Source organism: Sorex araneus, chromosome X, assembly GCF_027595985.1.
Source record: "Sorex araneus isolate mSorAra2 chromosome X, mSorAra2.pri, whole genome shotgun sequence".
NCBI classification, from domain to species: domain Eukaryota; kingdom Metazoa; phylum Chordata; class Mammalia; order Eulipotyphla; family Soricidae; genus Sorex; species Sorex araneus.
Genome location: NC_073313.1, coordinates 235,232,894 through 235,255,312, shown reverse-complemented (window position 1 = coordinate 235,255,312; position 22,419 = coordinate 235,232,894). Strand labels below are relative to the sequence as shown.

Sequence of the window (22,419 nt, the reverse complement as noted above, 5' to 3'; positions counted from 1 at the left end):
TCATCAATTTGCTCAAGCAGGCACCAGTAACGTCTCCATTCTTCCCAACCCTGAGATTTTAGCAGCCTCTCTTTACTCATGCTTTGCCCCCCTCTAGCATAGTATTGGAGACTCTTTCAGGGTCAGGGGAATGAGACCCATTATTTTTACTGTATTTGGCATATCAAATATGCCACGGGGAGCTTGCCAGGCTCTGCCATGTGGGCAGGATACTCTCAGTAGCTTGCTGGGCTCTCCGAGAGGGATACAGAATGTATATAAGAGAATACAAGCAAATATGTTAAAACCAAACACATGTGTGCTGCTTTAGGTATATCAGTGGGCTAGACTATAAAAGATCTGGTGGCCGTGTGCTTCCGGGAGCTTTACTGCAAACCTGTATTGCAAATTTGCATTGCAAACCTGTATTGCAAATCTGTATTGCAAACCATAATGCACAAAAGGTGAGAGAGAAAAAAGAAAAGTGCCTGCCACAGAGGCAGGTTGGTGGGGGACTGAGGGGGGGATGATGGGAGAGAAATGGGGACATTGTTGGTGGGACATGTACACTGTCTCATTCAATTTTAAAAAGTTAAATGAATAAAAATAAATATGCCAAATATGAATAGAAGTTGGTTCTTAAAAGGTAATCTTCAATTGTCTGGGCATAATTTCATTTTTCTTTTTCAGTATCTTTAATAACCCTAGTTTTTAAAACTGAAGATCTGAGAAATGCCAATTTTGCCCCTCTTTAGCATAAAATCACAAATGATTATTTGTAAATTCAAGTAAATTTTAGACAAATAGGAACATATCCTGTAGAGAAAATAAAAGTTGGGGGCCAGAGAGAGCCCTTCTCATGTAGAAGGCCTGGGTTCCATCTGTAGCACTACACAGTCGCCTAGCACCACCAGGAACAACGCACAACGTCTGGAGTAGCTGTCCGCCTCTTGCAAAACCTTTGCTATAACATCCCCCCCAAACCCCCCCCAAAAAAATGTTTGGGGATGTGACCCATCAGTTCACTTGCATGCATGAGACCTAGGTCACAGTCACAGCACCACAAAGAAAAAGGAAAAGAAAAAGAAAAATGTAAAAATTAGAAGTCTTTTCACAAGATTTTATTTAAAAGAAGGCTTCCCAAATTCAAAACCAAGGCAAATACTTGGAAGATCAAATGCTGAAAAACATTCATGTGACTGGGAGAAAAAAGGTTCCCACATCACCCACTTTCTTTTATATATATATATTTTTTTATTTTTAATAAATCACCGTGGGGTACAGTTACAGACGTACAAATTTTCGTGCTTATGTTTCAGTCATACAATGGATCGAGAGCCCATCCTTCCATCAGTGCCCATTCTCTACCACCAATGTTCCCAGTATCCCTCCCCGTTCCCTGCCCTCCCCCCTCTGCCTCTGTGACAGGCACATTTCCTTTTACTCTCTCTCTCTCCTTTAGGGTTTTGTGCTCTGCAATGCAAGTATTGAGTGGCCATCATGTTCGGTCTATAGTCTACTTTTGGCACGTATCTCCCATCTCGAGCAGGCCCTCTAAACACCCTTTACTTGGTGGTCCCTTCTCTATCTGAGCTGTCTTTTTCCCCAGCATGCCCACATCACCCACTTTCTATTAGTCTAGATCTCTACAAATTCCATATCAGCCAAAATATTCTCAGAAAAGCATCCCAACAGAAACAAGCTTGACCACTATGACACATTCAAGTTCCCCTTTACCACCAAATCAGTCATGAAGAAGACAAAAGACAAAAACAGACTCATGTTCACTGTGCATGTCAAGATCAACCAGAACCATCTGAAACAGGCTATAAGAAAGCTTTATATCATTGATGTTGTCAAAGTCAACCCTCTGATCACTCCTGAGATAGGGAAGAAGGCATATGTTTGATTGGCTCCTGAGTATAATTCTTTGGATTGCTAACAAAACTAGGATCTTCTAAACTGAGTTGTTCTGGATAATTTTAAATACATTTTTTTTCACTTACATAAAGGTAATTTTAGGGCCCAGAGATATAGCATAGGCATTAAAGGAGCTTGAATTGCACACAGCCAACCCTGGTTTGATCTGCAGTGCTGCTTGGGGGACTGAGCACAGAGCTGGGAGTAGCAGCCAAGCGAAGCCAGGTGTGGCCCCAAAACAAAACATAAGTAATTTTAATTGGTTTGTCACAGGCTACATTGATTTGTGGCAGGCTAAAAGAATTTTCTTCTTAGAGGCTAAAAATAAAAACAACTGATGGGGATCAAGGCTTATAAGGCTCAAAGGGGTGGGGTATATGCCTGTTATATCCGAAGCCCCAGGTTCGATTCCTGATATCACCAAAGAGCACTACCAGATGTGGCCCTGGTGGCCCATAGGCCGAAACACCACACAAAAGACTCACACTATCTACCCCACTTCTGGGTATAGATGCTATTTTTTAAAAAAAGAAAGAAAGAAAAACTGATGGAAAAACCTTTATTTACATTTATACTCCACAGATTTTAAATAATAGAAGGCTGCCATATCTCATAAACATGATACCCTGGTGAGGGTATCAGATTAGAAAAGCAGAGTACCAGTTAGCTGTGTTGAGACTTTTGGCAATTAACCAGAAAATCTTTTAATTAATATAAGTTCTAAAATAATACATTACTTCAATTAAAAGAAGTAATATTCAAAGCAAAGAAAAAATGAATTCCACCTTAACTACTGCACCGAACTATTCCCCTATTATATGCAACTTTCTTTCACTTTACTATAAGAGGGTTTCACGGACCAGCTATTACTCATAATTTAGACTCTCATTAAAATATTTTTGAGGAGACAGTGGAGACTGAGTTATGCCATGTTTATTCTACTACCCAAGTAAAAAACTACCAGCCTTATTGAAAGTAATTAAAGATGAGAATAATTTGTATATTGCATGAATGAAGAACTATCTGAATGAGTACTTCCTTATGATACAGGGGCAAAGAAAACTAACAACAAAAATCCTCACACTGAACATGTGCCTTCCCGGGAAAAAAAAATGATTACATATGTTTTAAATGAGACATGACCCAAGCCTTCAAACACTGCAATAACAAGCCTTTTAAGAACAGGATAAACTGGAAAGTTCTCATCTACAAAGAGCCATATGACTAGGAATTATTCTTGTAGTCTGTATTCTCTGCATCATAAGGAGAAGCCAAGCAGATCAACTTTACTCTTTTGTTTGAATTTATTTAATAAGGCAAAACATTTTCCATTTTTCCAGTAAATTTAAAAACAAATAGTAATAACACTAATACACACAGGCAGTACATACTGAAAATCTTAACATAAAAGAAGAGGCTGACTAGAAGTGACATAGGAATAGTGGTGGAAGGCCTGGGCATTTGGGTAGAGGTGTGGTAAAGTAATATTTTGTACGTAAAAATCACAAACATTAATACTACTGTAACCATGTTATCTAGTTATTATGTTTTAAGTATGTAAATACACACAGGGCCAGAAGATTATTAGTACAGGGGTAAGAAGCTTGCATGTGGCCAATCCAAGCCACATGCAAGGGCCAGAGGATTATTAGTACAGAGGTAAGAAGCTGCATGTGGCAAATCTATTGGATCCCCAGCACCACAGACAATCCCCAAGCACCGCCATAGTAACCTCTGAGCACAAAGCAAGGTGCAGCCCCTGTGAACTGCAGGGTGTGGGCCAGCCCCCTCCCCCCCCCAAAAAAAAAAAAACATTTTAACAGATACCTAAAATAATTGTTTGAGAAAAATTATTTATTTCATAATTCAACTATACATTCTAAATAAAGTTCTTGCCATTTATAAAACAGCTTTGCTATTTCCACTCTAGAGAAGTACTGTTGTGCGTGCTCTCTCGCTCTCTCTCTCTCTCGTTCTTTCTCTATCTCTCACTTGCTCTCTCTCATCCTCTCATTCTCTCCTGCCCTCCTCACTCCCTCCCTTTATTTCCCAAATAAACTTATTGTCCTTTTAAAAAAAAATCAAAGCAGTGTGTATCACAGCAGTAGATATATAATGATACTAAGATATTACTTCATAGTAAGAAATTGAAGAGAAAATCCAACCTGCCACCATCCTGGTCATCTCGACCACAATTCGCCTTACCGGTCTCACTGGTTTTCCTACAGATCTATAAACCTTTTCCAACTACAAGCCAAATTTATCTTTGAAAATGAAACCACTGTTTCAAAAATCTTTCAACAGTATTCCTCATTTCCTCAGGAAAAAAATCCAGCTCTTCATCTTCTTTTCATTATCTTCAGACCCTACACTATTTGGCTCTTGCCTGCCTCTTTTCTTTATCTCTTTCCCTAACACAATGAACCCTATCCATACACATCTGGTTTCTAATGCTGCAAAAAATCAGTATCAAGCTCTTTCCTACCTTCTAGCTTTTGTACTCTATGCTCCTCTACCTGAAATGATATTCCTTTAATTATTCTGGCTCATTTTAATTCTTCAGATTCATCTCATAATAAAAACTTCATTGACCCCCTTAGCTAAAGTGGTCTTCCCTGATTATACTGATGTAGCTCTAAGGCATTTATCACAATCTCTAATTATCTTTGAATTCATGTATTTACTACTTGTTTATGATCTCAACAAGCATGTAAATGCATTGAAGGTGGGGATTCAAATGCTTTTATGTCTGTAAGATACCATGATATTCTCTTAACTACAACATGTAAAAACTAGGGACTGGAGCAATGGTATGGAGGGTAGAGCATTTGCCTTGCACATGGCTGATCTGAGTTCAATCCCTGACATCCTATATGATCTCTCAAACACTGCCAGGAGTCATTCCTGAGTGCAGAGCCAGAGCATCAGAGCTCAAAACCCCTGAGCATCATCAGGTTTTGACCCAAAAAGAAAATAAAGACCTAGATTATAGAATATAAACTCTCTTACATATTTTGCACATCATCTCCTTACAACACAACTAAGCAATATTCAAATGACAGAAGACATAGAAAAAACACAATTATACTAAAAAGTCAACAGGTACGTATTTTATGTTAGTTTATTTCAGTACTTTGACAAAGTAGTCTTTTGTTTTGGTTTTGTTTTGGTGGCATACCTAGATATACTAGGACTTACTCCTGTGTCTCTCTGTTCAGGGATCATTCCTGGCTCTTCCCAGGAAACCATATGTGGTCTGGAATCCACCTTGGTATACTGCATACAAGGCAAGCAAGCACCTTACTCCTATACTATCTCTCCAGTCCACAAACATGCCTTCTCCCTAAACATGTCCTTAAACCACTATTTCCAAAAAAAAACCATGATACCACCCAGACTGGGGGGTGGAGGGCAGGAAGGCAATGAAACAGACTCAAGCACAATGGTATGAGTGGGTGCTTTCTATAAGTTCAATTAAAGAAGGCAGATTTGAGGGAGGAGGAGGGGAGTTGCTAAGTTATTTTTGTTGTTGTTTTTCTGAAATGGGAGCACTAGTCCAAAGAAGTTTGGGAACTTCTGCTTTAAACTTACTTTAACTGCTACCCTGTAGAAAGGCACTTAGGCTGTTACCTCCCAGGATGGTTAAATGGTCTCCACACCTCCTTCATTAAATGTACTTGGCAACATTTAAATGCATTACAGCATATAATTTGCTTCACATGCAGCCTTCTAGGAGGGGTAGAGGTGGGGAGGGCCACACCCAGTGGCGTTCAAGACTCCCTGCAGTGCCCTGGGGACCATATGATGCCAGTTTGAGGCTAATCCAGCCGAGGTTCCTGTATGCACAGCATGTGTTCCAATTCCTTGAGCCACCTCCTGGGCCACCGACCCTTTTATAAAAATCATCAGTATTTTTCACATGTTATTAGAAAAGAGTTGAATGAAAAATTCTCCCCAAAAAACTGCAAAAGAGATTTTATTTAGGTTCATCAACACTTTTCTCTGTAAAAGTTTCTGTAAGACATTGAAACCATAAAAACACTTTTTTTTTTTTGAGTGGGGGGAGGTGGGAAGGGTTTTGGACACACCAGCAGCATTCTGGGCTTATTTATGGCTCTGTACTCAGAGATCATTCCTGTCAATGCCCAGGGGAGAAGCCAGGAATATGAGAAGCCAGGAATCAAACAGGAGTTGGCTGTATTCAAGGCGAGTACCTAAACCCTTGTGCTATCTCTCTGGCCCACAGTCAATTTCTCTAATTATTATTACCTGCTAAATGTGGTTATAAACCAAAAGTTCTTAGGTAGAGATTTAGGGAGATAGTTCTAAGGAGATTTGCATGTGGAACCCTGGGTCTCTCATACCTTTCCCCACTGCCAGGACATGCTATAGTAACTAATTACCTCTAGATGTAAATACTATTTTAAACAAAAACACTTAATCTCTGGTCATCTGTCCCCAAATTCTAAATAAAAAATTCCTAACTTCCAATTCTTTTTTGAGTAGAGAAAATCTATGTTAAAACACTCTACACTGCACCTGACTGAATAATCATTCAAAAAGAGGAATGATACTGTTATTAAACAGCAGTTATAGTATTTTGTTATTTTCAGAGGCCTCTGTGTAAGTATCATTTTAATAATATGGCATATTTTTAAAAATAAATAATATAACATATTTTGGTAAATTTTATACAGAAGGTCCTTTGAACAAAAATGAAATATTAGCTGCCAAAATTCACTGCTTCTCCAACACAGTTCTCAAGATAATTGCTGAGGACATGACTAGTTGAATCTCACAGGAATCCATCCCCAAACACCTTACTAACTAGATGCCATCTTCTAAACAACAAATTCTATAATTAGTATTCTAAACAAGTAAGATGAGCTGAAAAGACTTCATGAACCAGTCCACTTCAGTAACAGTATGATAAATTCAGCTTATAGTTATGTCTATACTCCTGGCTGCCTATTAGTTTCCTTCTGATATGGTCATTTACTTAACTGGGCTGAGTTCTCTTTTCAAATATAATTTATTGCTATAAATAATATCCCCCAAGTTTCCAATATCAAGGATATCATTTTAAAGTGCCATAATTCACACACCTAAACTACCAAACACAAATGACTGTGTTTCTTTGGCACCTACATCAGTGTCAATGAGACCAAACTAAGTTGAGCCCATGTGGGTAGAGAGTGATAAACAATGTAGTAAAAAATTAAATACATTACTTTTTCTCTCCTCCAAACTCTGTTCTTTTACCCCCAACTCTGTCCCTTTCCTACATCCAGTAAAATGTAGCCACTAGAAGAGTATTCTTTTTTTTTTAAATATCTGTTTATTTCCTCTTATCATTTTATTGTTTTGTTGAGCTTTTTTTTTTTTTTTTTTTTTTTTTGCTTTTTGGGTCACACCCAGCGATGCTCAGGGGTTACTCCTGGTTTTGCACTCAGGAATTACTCCTGGCAGTGCTTGGGGGACCATATGGGATGCCGGGGATTGAACCCGGGTCGGCCGCGTGCAAGGCAAACGCCCTACCCGCTGTGCTATCGCTCCGGCCCCCACTAGAAGAGTATTCTAAGATGAACTAATACATTCCAGTTCATGCTATGTATTTTCGAATACAAAAAACTGCAGAGAATAGCTTCTAACTCACATTTGTTCTTATACACTAACTAAGTATATATACTGAGGCAGTTTAAGTCCTTGACACAAGTTTCTGCAACTTTCAAGATAGTAGTATTTCATCGACCTGGATCCCTAAATGATGAGCAAAGAACTCCTACGAGTCTTTAATGCGAACATAAATTGTGAGCAAGAAATAACCACAACTGCTATGAAATACTTACCCAATCCAATTGATACACGTCCATATACCACACTTTAACATAATTTCTTTTAGTGACAAATAACTAGAACTTAATCTATTTATAATATGAGGGTAATGTGAAATATAAAACCAATTGGCTGCTTATATACAACTTAAAATGATTCGTTGCAAATCCAAGTCTACTTGTTTTGCTCCTAAAAAGGGGCATCATGAGTTAGTAAAACTGAATTACTTGTAACAAAATAAACAAAGGAGTAACTCCTATAAAAGCTCTAGAAAAGTGAAAAAGATTGTTAAAGGCTAATCTGAATTTAGAGATTAGCATTCTTGATAGCATGTCATCAAACTAACACATGGTATTGCCAAAAGAAAAACTATGTATCTCAGGAAAGTTATCTCTCGTGTAAAATTTTTTCTCAATAAGTTGCACTAGTAAATCATCTCTTGATATCACTGACTCTTTAATCTTGCTTTTGTTGTCGCCACAATATGGCCCTTTGTGTAGTAGTAACTAAATATAGTTACCCTTCACATTAGACTGGCCCCTAGAGTTCTAATCACTAGCAACAGATGGAAACATTAAGAACTTATCCTCAACTAAATATGTCATCATCACTTTCCTGATCTAACTGGAGCTCCCTTCCAAAACTGAAGCTTGGAATCTTCAATGAAAAATTTATTATTCATCAACATTTGACTACTACACACAGAACCAAAACCTAAAACATCTGTTGTCATTTTTTAGTAAAATAAAAGACTATAATTGAAACTTAGTTGATTGTAGGCAATTTTTTCTGAATGATTAAAAGGCCAAGGGCAGGCAGACAGATCAAAGGGCTTCTAAAGTATATGCTCTGCATGAAGAAACCTCAAGTTTGGTTTTTTGTTTTGTTTTTGGGCCACACCTGGTAGTCCTCAGGGCTTAATCCCTGGCTCTACACTCAAGGATCACTCCATGTGGGCTCAAGGAATCATAAGGGATGCCAGGGATCTATCTGCAGGGCATATGCCCTACCCATAGTACTATCTATCCAGCCCCTACTGTTCTGCTTTTTGTTGTTCAAACCTCAAGTTTGATACCCAGCACTGTACAGGACACCAAGTATCACAAGAAGCAACCCTCAAGAATTGACTGGTCTTGGAGAAACCCCCAAACAATGATGAAAACAAGATCTAAAAACAGGGGCTGGAGCAATAGCACAGTGGGTAGGGCGTTTGCCTTGAACGCAGCCAACCCGGGTTCGATCCCCAGCATCCCATATGGTCCCCTGAGCACTGCCAGGAGTAGTTCCTGAGTGCAGAGCCAGGAGTAACCCCTGTGCATCGCCAGGTGTGACCCAAAAAGCAAAAAAAAAAAAAAATCTAAAAACAAGAAACAACAAAAAGGAATAGTTTTAGGACGTGGAGAGATGATATGGTGAGTAGATGCTTGCCTTGCATGTGATCAACATGGGCTCAATCCCTGGTACCACTCTAGAACCTATTCAAAAAAAGTTTTATTTTCTTAATTTTTATTTCTTGGTAAAGCTAAAATCATTAACAAAAGGTAAGTAATGCAAAGATTAGTAGATAAAGTCATAAGTACTAGGATTCAAACTGTGTAAAATATCATCAATGACTAGAATTTTTACTGAAGGCATATCATTCTATTTTTTGTTTTGGTTTTTTGAGTCATACCCAGCAATGCTCAGAGGTTGTTACTCCTGGCTCTGCACTCCAGAATTACTCCTGGCAGGGCTCAGGAAACCATATGGGATGCCACTGAACAAACCCAGGTCGGTTGCATACAAGGCAAACACCCTACCCACTGTACTATTGCTCTGTCCCTCTATTTTTTTATTCTATTTTATGGAGAATTCTATTTCATTTTTTATTTATGGTTACACACCCCATAGTGCTTAGGGGACCATGATGGTGCCTCCAGGCATGCACACTAACCTTTTGTTTTGTTTTTGGCCAATACTCAGCAGTGTTCAGGGCTTATTCCTGGTTCTGCACTCAGGGATCACTACTGGTAGGGCTCAGGGGATCATATATGGTGCTGGTATTGAACTGGGTTGGCCATGTGAAAGGCAAGAAGCGTAACCACTTAACTATCACTCACTCTGGCCTCAGACTAGATCTTTGAGCTATGTCCCTAGCCCAAACTAGAGAATTTTAAGCAGAAAAGTGACAGTGTCCTGCATTTGAAAAGGCTACTATATTGAAAAGTAACTGAGCCAGTGATGTAGCTCAATGACAGAACACATGTTTTGCCTGTATGAAGGCCTGGGTTCAATTCCCAGAGAAAGGAAGAAAAGAAAAAGAAACTGTAATGAAGTACAGCATGATACTGAGATCAGGAATCTATTGCTAAATGGTGAGGCCCTGGGTTTGATCTCAAGCACATTCATACATGAATACAAACATACATACATACAGAATAAAGACATACAGCAGAGGTATTAACAGAAAAAAAGTTACTGAAAAACTAAATATGGGTCAAGGATAGCTAAAAAGGCTGAGTACATGCTTTGCGGATGGGAGGTCCTGGTTCAATACCTAGTATTATAAGGTTCCCCAAAAGAACTGAGCTAGAAGTAGTCCCAAGCACTGCCAGGTGTAACAAAAAAAAACCAAAACCAACAAACAGGAAGATCATAGCCTTTTGATTAACATGGTAGCACTAAGAAATGGCAGGAATTAAAAAGATTCTAATGTAATTTTTTTTCTTTATTCTTTCCTTTTTTTTAAAAAAAATGTGGGTTATTCAGGGGCTACTCCCAGCTTAGTGCTATAGGGTTGCTCCTAGCAGTGTTCAAAGGATGATGTCATGCTGGGAATTGATCCTGGGTATGCAGTATGCAATTAAAATATCAAGTCCATCAAGATATCTCTACAGCCCTCTAAGATGTATTTTAAAGGTAGAAACAAGAGTTTTAGCTCTCAGATTGTATGTGTGAATAAAAAAGAAAGAAATAGAAAATGAAAAAGATATCTTCAATTTTTTGACCTGATAACTGGTCAGAATTTCCATTTGCAGCACTAAGAAAGACTACAGAAGAGTCCTGCAGAAGAATCGCAGTTCAATTTTGGACATGTTAACTTTGTTGTGACTATCTGATGTACAAATGCAGGTGCTGATTATACAGTTAGCTATATGAAACTAATTTTCAAGGAAAGGGATTTAGGATAGGAATAAATTTAAAACTTGTGAGTCTCTTGATATTTTTAAAGATTTATTTCTGAATGAGATCACTAAGGAATTGAGAATAGACTGAAAAGGTCCAAGGAATGAGTACTGAGAACACAGACATACCATTAAGTGAGGGACATAAAGAAGAACTATCAAAGGATATATACAAAGATAGAAGGAAAACCAACGAGAAAATATTTTAAAAGTCAAATGAAGTGGAGGGGGGAAATGGGGAAAAGTGTTAAAGAGGAAAATGATCAAATTGGGTTGTACTGCTGATAAATCTAAATGAGCATCCTGACGACCAGAGAGACAGAACAGCAGGTAAGGTGCTTGCTTTGCATGCAGCAGACCTGGATCTGCTCCCTGCCACCATGTATGGTTCCCTAAGCATCACCAGGTATGACTCCCAAGTATAACATCAAGAATAAGCCCTAAGCACCACCAAGTGTGGCCTAAAACCAACCAAACCCCCTCCCAAAAAAAGGTGATTATCCAGAAATAAACCAAAACTTAATAAGTGTTTGTCCAAAACTAGATGGACAGGAAGATGGTTTATAGGGCTATAGTACATGCTTCACATTCAAGAGGCCTGGGTCTGATATGCTACACAGCACAGTCCTCCACAGGTTCCTGGAAACTGCAACTTTAAGCAAAATGATTTAAGCAAATCAATTTACCACAGGCTTTATAAACAAGTGTTCAATTCCTACAACACATATCTGGTTAAAAAAAAAATCACTAACCTTCTAAAACCCAAATATTTCTAATATCAAACAATATTATACATTAATGTTTAATATTAACATTAAATGTTATACGAATGTTTTCCCTCACTTAACCCTAATATTCTACTTCAGGTATTTGGGTGGCTAGAGCCTATTTCAACTACAGTAGGGCCTAGGCAGGAACTAATTTTGAATAGGATTCCCTTTCATCAAAAGGGCCATTAATTCACTGACTCACTCACTTGCTCATCAGGATAAGATAACGTAAAGCAATTCACAAACATGTATATCTTTACAATGTGGAAGAAAACCAGAGTACCATGTAAAGCCACGGAAAGAAATATGGAAACACCACACAGTGATGTCGATTTTTTTCTCAATGCAAATAAGAAACTGCATTATCTGAGGGCATGTTTAATCAACATGGCACCATTTATTCATCACTGTCATCATCATCACTGTCATCCCATCGATTTACTCGAGCAGGCACCAGTAACATCTCTATTCCTCCCAGTCCTGAGATTTTAGCAACCTCTCTTACTCGTCTTTCCCAACGATTGGAGGCTCTTTCAGGGTCAGGGGAATGAGACCTATTGATACTGTTTTTGGCATATTGAATACACCACGGGTAGCTTGCCAGGCACTGCCGGTGAGGATGGGATACTCTCAGTAGCTTGTTGGGCACCATTTATTAAGAAAAGAAAACTGCAATAAACACCACACAGAAAAAACCTAAGTACTTTAACATAAACATTCAATAGAATACTACACAGCTCCTGTTTATGACATACTCCATGCTTGAAAGTTTAAAATATAATTAAAAGATAATATATAATCATAACCATACAAAAAATATATTTTAGGGGCCAGAGCAATAGTAAATGGGTATGGTGCTTGCCTTGCATGAGGCCAACCTGGGTTTGATCTCTGCACCCTGTGTTTTTCTCCAAGTCCACTAAGAGTGAACCCTTATGCAGTCAGGGATAAGCCCTAGGACAGCCAGGTGTGACCCAAAAATCAAAACTAAACAAGACAAACAAAAAATACATAATATATACTTTTAAAAAATAGTAATAGAGATGGGGGAGATTTCTCAGAGAAATCAAACACATGCCTTTCATGTTTGTGGGCCCAAGTCTGATACACTAAGCAACACCAAATATGATTCCAGTGGCCCCCAGCATTGCTAGGCCTCAGCACCTACCACCAGGCCTGGTACCACCTGGGCAAATACCAGCTGGTACCACCTGGCCACAAGTAGTAAGTATATAAGCTCCTAAGTGCTGCTGGAGAACCCACCTCCCAAAAATAAGTAAATAAACCCAAACAAAATATGGTATTAAAATTAAGAGATAATTGTTTTTCTCTTTACTCCTACCCCCGCACCTGGATGTCTTCACCGGGGCCCCTCGGAGGGGGGCGGGTTGAGTTTCCCTCCCCTCCCAGCAGACCCCCAGCAGCCAAAGACCTCCAGAAGACCTCCGGAACCCTGCCACAACCATGCTCAGGGCCACTCTCCACATGCTCTGATGAGCCTCACACATGAAGGAACCGACAGAGGAACCCAGGTGTGCAGAACCCGGGGCTGAGATCTCCAAGCCTTCTCGGATCGGGATGGGCCTCCTCCACCCAGATCTCCCATTTTCCAGTAGCAGGCAGTCACACCCACAAACTGCCCCCAGTGCCGTGTAATCCCATCAATGGCCAAGATCCAGAGACTATAAAAAGCTTCCTGATGCGCATGGTCGCGACCTCTCATAGCCTAGTTCTCCCTCTTGGAGAATCCGGCAAGTTACCGAGAGTATCCTGCCCGCACGGCAGAACCTGGCAAGCTCCCCATGGCATATTTGATATGCCAAAAACAGTAAAAATGATGGGTGTCATTCCCCTGGCCCTGAAAGAGCTTCCAATGCTCTTTGGGAAGGATGAGTAAAGAAAGGCTGCTAAAATCTCAGGGCTAGGACAGATGGGGATGTTACTGGGGCCTGCTCGAGCAAATCAATGAACAACAGGATGACAGTGATACAGGGATACTTTTCAATAAAAACAAATTTAAAAATTAAAACTCCCAAAAGATTGGCCTGTTGTGTTGATAACATTATATATTGTTGTTCTTAAACTATTCTTATCTATAAAAAGTAAAGACTGCAGGGATGGAGAGATGGCTCAAAGAACTGAAGTGCATGCTTCGTACAAAGGAGTTCTAAACTCTATCACCAAATGGTCCCCCAGCAGTGCACAGGGAGTAGGTACTAAGTACCACTGGGCATGGCCCCAAAAGTTTTAAAAAATTAAAAATCAATAATCAATTTAAAGAGTCGGGAATGGGGCTGGCTGGAGCGATAGCACAGTGGGTAGGGTGTTTGCCTTGCACGTGGCTGACCCAGGTTCGATTCCCAGCATCCCATATGGTCCCCTGAGCAGCGCCAGGGGTAATTCCTGAGTGCAGAGCCAGGAGTGACCCCTGTGCATCGCCGGGTGTGACCCAAAAAGCAAAATAAATAAATAAATAAATAAATAAAATTTAAAAATAAATAAAGAGTCAGGAATGTGGCTCTGTGGAATAGAACCTACATAGCATATGTGAGAACCTACATTGCATAACCACATCAAAAAGTAATTTTTTTTCTTTTGGTCACACCCTGCAATGCTCAGGGGTTACTCCTGGCTTTGCACTCAGGAACCACTCCTGGCGGTGCTTGGGGGACCATATGGGATGCCGGGGATCGAACCCGGGTCGGACGCGTGCAAGGCAAACGCCCTACCCGCTGTGCTATCGCTCCGGCCCCCAAAAAGTAATTTTTTTAAGTCAGCAATGGAGATAGATAATTTGGAGGTTAAGATTCACCTTGCTTGTGTCTGACACTGTTCAATCCCAGACAAGACATATGATCCTCTGAGTACTGCCAGGAGTAACTTCTGAGCACAGAGCTAGGAGTAGCCCCAAACTAGTGAATGAATGAATAAATGAAATGTCAACTATTTCCCCTATTTAAATTAAACAAAATAACTGAAGGATCTGAGAGATAGCACAAAAGGCTGGAATACTAGTGGAATGAGGAATCCCCAGGTTCAATTGCTGACACTGTATAAAGTCCCTGGCGGCCTTAGTAGGCCCCAGAATTGCTGAGCCCATGCAGTGCCGGTCAAATACCTAGGTTTGCTTGGAAGAGCTCCCCTAATCACCCAAAAAGAACTGGAGGTTGGAACTGTAATATTTTTATCACTTCACATGTGTAATTTAATTTGTAATGTAATTTAATCCCTTCACACATTACTCTAAACCATCCTTCTTTTATTATTATTCAAAATGCCTGAGACAAAAGAAAGATGTGTATTCTTTTATACTTAGATTTTACAGGAAATTTAGCATCTTAAAAGATAAATGGGATGGGGTGCTGCAAAGAGATAGTACAGAGAGTGTTGTATATGGCTAACCAGGTTCAATCCCTGGCACCCTATAAGGTCACCTGAGCACCTCTGTGATCCCTAAGTGCAAAGCCAAAAGTAAGCCCTAAGCAGCAACAGGTAAGGGTTGGGTGGGGATGGGGAGTAGGAATAGGGGGTAAAACAGGGATAGAACCTATTTTATATAATAGGCATAGCTCAGCAGTTGTTTTGCATCAGGAGGCCAGTGAGTCCTCAACTTCAATCCCTGGCACAATCCCCATAAACCCAGTTAGAATCCTAGCAATCTTCCTATTTAGGATCACTCAGCAACAACAAAGTGGTGACCCCAGAGAAAGCTGCAAACAAAGGGTACAAGCATTGCAATTAACTCTGTGCAACATCAGATTATGACAGAAACAAGTGTAGATGGAAAAAGATATGCAAAGATTTCAGGGTTTCTTATATAGCCCTCACCCTGTTCCCCTCTCATTAACATCTTTTTTTGTTTTGTTTTGTTTTGTTTTGGTTTTGGGTCACACCCGGCGATGCACAGGGGTTACTCCTGGCTCTTCACTCAGGAATTACCCCTGGCGGTGCTCAGGAGACCATATGGGATGCTGGGATTAGAACCCGGGTCGGCCGCGTGCAAGGCAAACGCCCTACCCGCTGTGCTATCGCTCCAGCCCCTCTCATTAACATCTTGTACACTACAACTGTATATCTGTTACACCTATCATAACTTAAAAAGCAACATGACCATTACTATTGTTCTTTTCCTGTTCCAGGACCCCATCTAGGATACATTTAGTCATCATACCTCTTGGTTTGCTTGTTTTTTGGGTGTGCCAGGGATCAAACACAGGTAAATAAATGCTCTACCACTGAGTTATATCTCTGGCCCATTATCAAGTCTCTTTAGGCTCTTCTGGACTATGACAGTTCACAGCTTCTCAAAGTTTCCTTGTCTAAAAACCTAATTTTGGAGCAGGGGTGGGGATTTGGGTTAGACCACATTCAGCAGCACTTGGTGCTCAGGGGATCATGTAGTGCCAAAGACCAAACTGGGGTCATCCTCCTGCCAAGGAAGCACCATAATCTCTGTACTAGCTCTCAGATTCCTAATCTAGGGAGTTTTGATAAATATTTGTAAAGAATTTTGTAAACTTTTGTGACCTGTCCCTCCATTTTAAGATTCTATGTTTTTATCCTGTTAGAGAACGGTTGTGGTTTTGGGGGAAGAAATCACAGATATAAAGTGCCACTGTCTCACATTGTATCAATAATAGTAGCAATGGCCAGAGAAATAGTACAGTGGATAAGAACACCTTATAAGATAAGGATAAGACCAACAGGTCTTCAGTACAGCTGGGTATAATTACCCCCCAAATAAATAACAACAACAATAATAGCATCAAAACTAATCATTAGTGATGTTACTCTTGTTTAAAACTGAGCTTAAAATGTGCCCAAATTTCTCAACTGTAAAGGAATTCTAGCTTTATTGGAGCCTAATGAATAAGTCCCAAAGAGATCCATTCATCTAGCTTATAGGATAAGAAATACATATTTTATTTTAAAAAATCAATCTTAAACGAAGGATGATCTCACTTATTTGTGGTATATAAAATAACTGGATGATGAAATGTATTATAGTAAAGGAGAAATGCCTAGATCACCCCGACCCCAGAGTTTAGAGAGAAAAAAGACAAGGAGGAAAGAAATCAATCAGAGGGAGGAAGAAGATGAGAAAGAAAAGTAATGAGCAAACAGAGGTCAGGGCTTCAGTTATATGGTGATATAGGAGAATGTTATGGCTATATGCCCAAATCACAAACTCAGCAACACTGAAACCATGAGATCTAAGCTACAGCCAGTGGAACTTCATAATGTGCCTGTAAAGGTGACAAGCAGGGGTTAGGGTGGGTGGAGATAGGGACAGAATGTGAGAACACTGGTGGAGGAAAAGTGACACTAGTGGTGGGATCAGTGTTGAAATATTATATGACTAAAACTGAACTATCAATAACTCTGTAAATCACAATTCTTTAATTACATAAAAATTATTTTTTTTAATTTTATATCCACATAATCTTACTGCAGTGCCCACATTTTGAAAACATTAAGGACTACTAGTGTCAGAGCGATAGTACAGCAGGGAGGGCTCTTGATTTGCATGCAACCCACCTGATTCAATATCCAGCACCCCTGTGTGTTTCCCAAATCCACCAGGAGTGATTCCTGAGCACAAAGCCAGGAGTAAACCCTGAGCACCATCAGATGTGACCCAAAAAGCAAAATAAAGAACTACTGATTTTCCAGTTCCTTAATAATATTCACTGACTGCTCAAGAATATGAAAAAGGTGAATCTTTCTTTAGAAGATGTGTGTGTAACTCAAACAATACATGTAAAGTTGAAATCCACCCAAGAAAATCACTTCAAATGAAGGAAGAGTCAGCTGACATTGATGTCATTTCAAGTCATGAACATCTGAAGCTAAAGAGAATGACGATTACCTGTTGCACAGATTCCTAGAACAATGGTTTTCAACCTTTCTTTCTTTCTTTTTTTTTTTTTTTTTTTTTTTTTTGCTTTTTGGATCACACCCAGCGGTGCTCAGGGGTTACTCCTGGCTCTGCACTCAGGAATTACTTTGGGCGGTGCTTGGGGAACCATATGGGATGTAAGGGATTGAACCTGGGTTGGTCACATGCAAGGCAAACACCCTACCCACTGTACTATGACTCCGGCCCCCTTCAACCATTTTATACCTACGTAAGTATCTATTTTCAGTTCAGTGAAATAGGAGAAACAATTTAAATATATGACACTGACACAGATTCATCAAATCAAATAGCCCTGCCCTAATGTATTCATTCCACTACACACTCTCTGAATATAGTGTTAGAAGTAAATATTTTAATTAGGGATGTGACTCAGTGGTAAAGCATGGTCAAAAAAAAAATTCCCTGGCATGGTCAAAAAAGAAAGAAAACAGAAAATTCAAAGAGGACAGGCAGGAAAATCTCTGCAGATCTGCACCCCACTGGTTGAAAACCACTGTCCTAGAGAATCCTCCAGGTGTGGCTCCCCACAACTATGCTGTAGGAAATGCCATGGTTTGTAGAACTCACAGGCTACCAAGGATGACAAGGACAAGGAGAAGGGAAAGAAATGTGACTGAAAGGAAAGAATAGTCGAGCTTACCTGGGGTGGGGGGTGCACATAGGGTTGTGTGGGATATAGGGTTAGACATGTTATCTGTAACAATTACAACCTAAATAATACTTGGCAAATTTTTTCAAAAAAAAACATTTTTCGGGGGGCTGAAGTGATAGCACAGTGGGTAGGGCGTTTGCCCTGCACATATCTGACCTGGGTTGATTCCCAGCATCCCATATGGTCCCCCAAGCACCACTAGGAGTAATTCCTGAGTGCAAAGCCAGGAGTAACCCCTGAGCATCTCAGGGTGTGACAAAAAAAAAAAAACATTTTTCACAGAAGCAGATACTTAAAGAAGTGTCACATTATACTGTGTTCTTTTATTAAGATTAAGAATCAATCCATCTATAAGCCAAACAAGCATATCACATTTTTTATAAATGATAATTTATTTGCATACCAACTGTTCTTAGAATTAAGGAATTCAAGAATTAGATTCCTTAGGGGATGAAGAGATAAGACAGTGGGTAGAGTGCTTGCCTTATACATAGCTGACTTGGGTTCAATCCCCAGCATAGCATATAGTACCCCACCCACACTACACGTGATCCAAGCCCTGAGCACCACCAGCTGTGAAACCCTCCCCCCAAAAAAAACTAGATTCCTTAGAATTAATAAATTCAGAGTATGAAGAGATAGTACAGTTGGTAAGGTGCTTGCTTTGCACATTGCTGACTCAGGTTTGATCCCCAACATCCTATATAGTCCACTGAGTAGCACCAGGAATGATCCCTGAGCACAGAATCAAGAATAAGCTCTGAACACAGCCAAGTGTGACCAAAAAATAAATAAATAAATAAAATAAGAAGGATTCAAAAGAAATGTAAGATTTATCCATGATCCAAAGAGGGCTGTGACAGGTCTGGAGATGTGGCCCAGTGGTAAAGTGTGCCCTTCAAACAAGAGACCTTGGTTTGAACCCTGCCATGGGCAAAAACAGAAAAAAACAAAAGAGGGATGTAATTTAAAATACCGTTATTTTATAGTTTTTTCCTGTTCACTGCACTTATTGGTACTTATCTAGTCACACCAATGCATCTATCACACAGGTCCTCTCTAGTCACCTGGCGCTTAGTAAAACTACATTAACCAATCCAACTTTAATATTCAGAGCCTGAACTTGCATAACTAGTGTTATATCAAAATCCTGTCAGACATCCTTGCTTCTTTTCAATTACTGATCCAGTGAAGTTACTATTCTATCTCATGTTCTCAATTACAGTGAAAAGTTTTCTATGCCATACATAAAGATGCAGGTTGTAATTCTGCCTCCACAATTTACTGCATGCTAGGTTAATTTCTCAACTGGGACCAGAAAGATAGTTCAAGGATCTAAGTGCATGCTCTGCATGTAGGAGGCTAGGGTTAGGTCCTAGCACAACATGGTCCCCCCAGCCCCTCCCCAATATCACACAAGCAAAGCACTAGGTATGGTCCAAAAACTAAAAATAAGTAAGAAATAAAGACATATTCTCTATTTTTCATTTGCGCTCTGTAAATAGAAATAATTATACCTAAACTATAGATTTATCATGAGGAGCAAATGATAATGAGCAAATGAGGAAAATAATGTAAAATAAAATAGCTGCTAGCACATAAAAAAATCTAGAATTGTTATAACTCTAAAATTCAGCTTCATAAATTTTTGCATCTAGAGCTATGTAAAATTAAAGAGAAAGAAACTAAAGTTATTCATAAGAATCATTCTTTAATCCATTCCTTTTGAGACATTATTTCAATGCTTTATTTAAGAAATAAAAATTAAGATTACTTTTCCAAGCAATGTTTTTCTCTTCATCAGTTTTGTTCACAAAATGATATACCTATCACTATAAGACAATTAAGAATCAATATTCTAAAAAGGTGAAGAATCACAAAGACACTGAAAAGTGCTTTGGGATTTGTTGGCTCAAAGAATGACTGCTCAAGCTTAAGGCCTTTCAGTCTTCACATTTTACAGGAACCACATGGCTTACAGCTAGAGAATTTAAATAGCTAATACAACATAAAGAAATTTAGAGAAAAATCATTCATTTTCACCATAAAAGGAATTATGATGACTAATACTAAAATAACCAGTTTCAAAATACATGCAGTTCAGAAGTTCAAAATTTTAACACAACCATCTAGATTTATCATAAAAACAACAGACATAAATCAGCAATCTTAAAAGCACAAAAGGAAACTGCGAATCATTCCGTTTTTTCCCAGTGCAGACTTTTAAAATGGAAATGAGCAAGCAACCTCTGTGACTAACACAGCAATGAGAAATTCATTGAATGTGAAAATTATGCACTTATAAAAATAACGCAACTGGAAAGCTGTCATGTTGTCCTTTATTGATTTTTAAATGCATAATCTATTTAGCCATCATAAACCAAATTTAAAAATTAAAAGTAGTAATCGCTCTAAAAAAATTCTAAAAGCAAATCAATCTCTTCTCTCTCGCTCTCGCTCTCTCTCTCTCTCTCTCTCTCTCTCTCTCTCTCTCTCACACACACACACACACACACACACACACACACACACACACACCTGCTTACAAAGTACTTGCAAATGAAACAGGTTATTTCAGGGCTATATGACAGCTAAAGTGAAAATACCTCGTAAAAGAGACAATTATCATTTCTCTACAAGCCTGAGTAAAATGTCCGAGAACTTCAAGAACTCAAATCTGAAAGGCTGATGTCAGGTCAAAGTTGTCTCATGACAGGAAAGCCGAGAGACGCCAGGTGAGTAGATGTAAAGTTATCAAAAATCTTCCTACATCCAACCAAACCCCAAAGGCACAGAGTCCAGATTCAAAGGATGGAAACATAATTACTAAAAATACTTTGGTGGGGGAGGGGGGAACAGCGATTAACATGATACAATGTACTGAGAATCTCACGATTCTGGCTCAATCTGTATTTCATTCATTCGCCAACACTTTTGAAGGATGTCAGTAACATGGTTTCCCAAAAGACTGATTTAAATCTAAAAATGAGTCAAGTGCGCGTTCTACTGCTTAGGTTCTTTATGCTGCAAGCCAAGCCCGCTTCTTCATATTAAAGACCACTGCCTCTCTTCCCAAAGATCTCATAATAGACACTCTGCTGGTGATTAAAATATTATTTTTAATCCCTGCATTACCTCACAGCTAAAAATGTCAAGATACCACACCCAACATGTCTTTTGCGCGCCCCCCCCACCCCGCCCCGTGGAGGGGGCTGGGGACGGGGAACAGGGTTGTGAAGACGTGAAACAAGACAGAAACAGGAAAGGTGCTTTCCCCTGCAGGATCTCAGGTCCAGGCGCTCAAGTCCCCGCCGTCCCGGGGCCCCTGGCCAGTGGTCTGGCGGGGGGCTCGGGCAGCCAGGCAGGCCGCGGCCTCTGCGGGGCTCCCTCCCTCGCCACCCACAGGGGCAGTGGCCCAGCCGCGCCGCCGAGGCTACTCACCGGCCGCAACGCCGAGCAGCAGGACGGCGCACACGAGCGGGGGCACCCCCCGGGGCCGCGGGCGCGACGGAGTCATCCCCGCGCCGAGCCGAGCAGCAGCAGCGAAGCCGAGAACCGAACGCCGGAAAGTAAACACCGGGCGGAGAAGGGAGGCCGGCGGGCTCGTCCGCTCGGGCCCGATTACAGTGCAGTTTGAAAGGACAAATGGCAGATGCGGAGACCTGGCTGCAGAGCTTTCATGCCGCTACCCAAATTCCCTTCACTTCTCGCCCTCGCGGCCAGGCAGGTTCCTTCGCCTAGGACGGGGTGCCTCGGCCCCCCCAGTTGAAGGCATGTCCGTGGGAAGCGGCCGGAAGACCTGCGGAAAGCCCCACAGTTATTTCCCTCGTAGTTTCACGATATCAAAAAAATAGCCAGGTCTGGGAGAAAACATAGCCGGGATGCCGAGGACTGGAGAGCGGGGATCTGAGGGGCGGGCGACGATCAGAACAAGTTCCCGACTGCCGGGCAGGGCGAAGCCCGGCGGGGGGAGGAGGCGGCGGCGGCGGCGGCGGCGGCGCCCGGCGGCCCGAGTGGCATCGCCGGGGGGCTCGGGGCGGGCAGGATTCCTTTTTCTTTTAAAGTTTCACTTCGGTGCTTCTTTCTTTCACTCCGATTGCAAGCACAAATCCTCCTCCTCGACGGGATCGCAAAAGGTGCCTGCCCCCATGGGCGACTGCACCGCCTTCACGCCTTCGC

General features: G+C 40.5%; 1 protein-coding gene across 1 annotated transcript in view; it reads right to left on the bottom strand.

Annotated features, from left to right (window-relative positions):
- Positions 1-22,170, bottom strand: part of BMPR2 (bone morphogenetic protein receptor type 2) — a 175,130-nt gene extending 152,960 nt beyond the window's left edge. The window contains exon 1 of the mRNA XM_055120119.1: positions 21,682-22,170. Coding sequence (XP_054976094.1) covers positions 21,682-21,757 — 76 coding nt within the window. The 5' untranslated portion in view covers positions 21,758-22,170. The remainder of the gene's footprint in view (positions 1-21,681) is intronic.
- Positions 22,171-22,419: the final 249 nt, after the last annotated feature.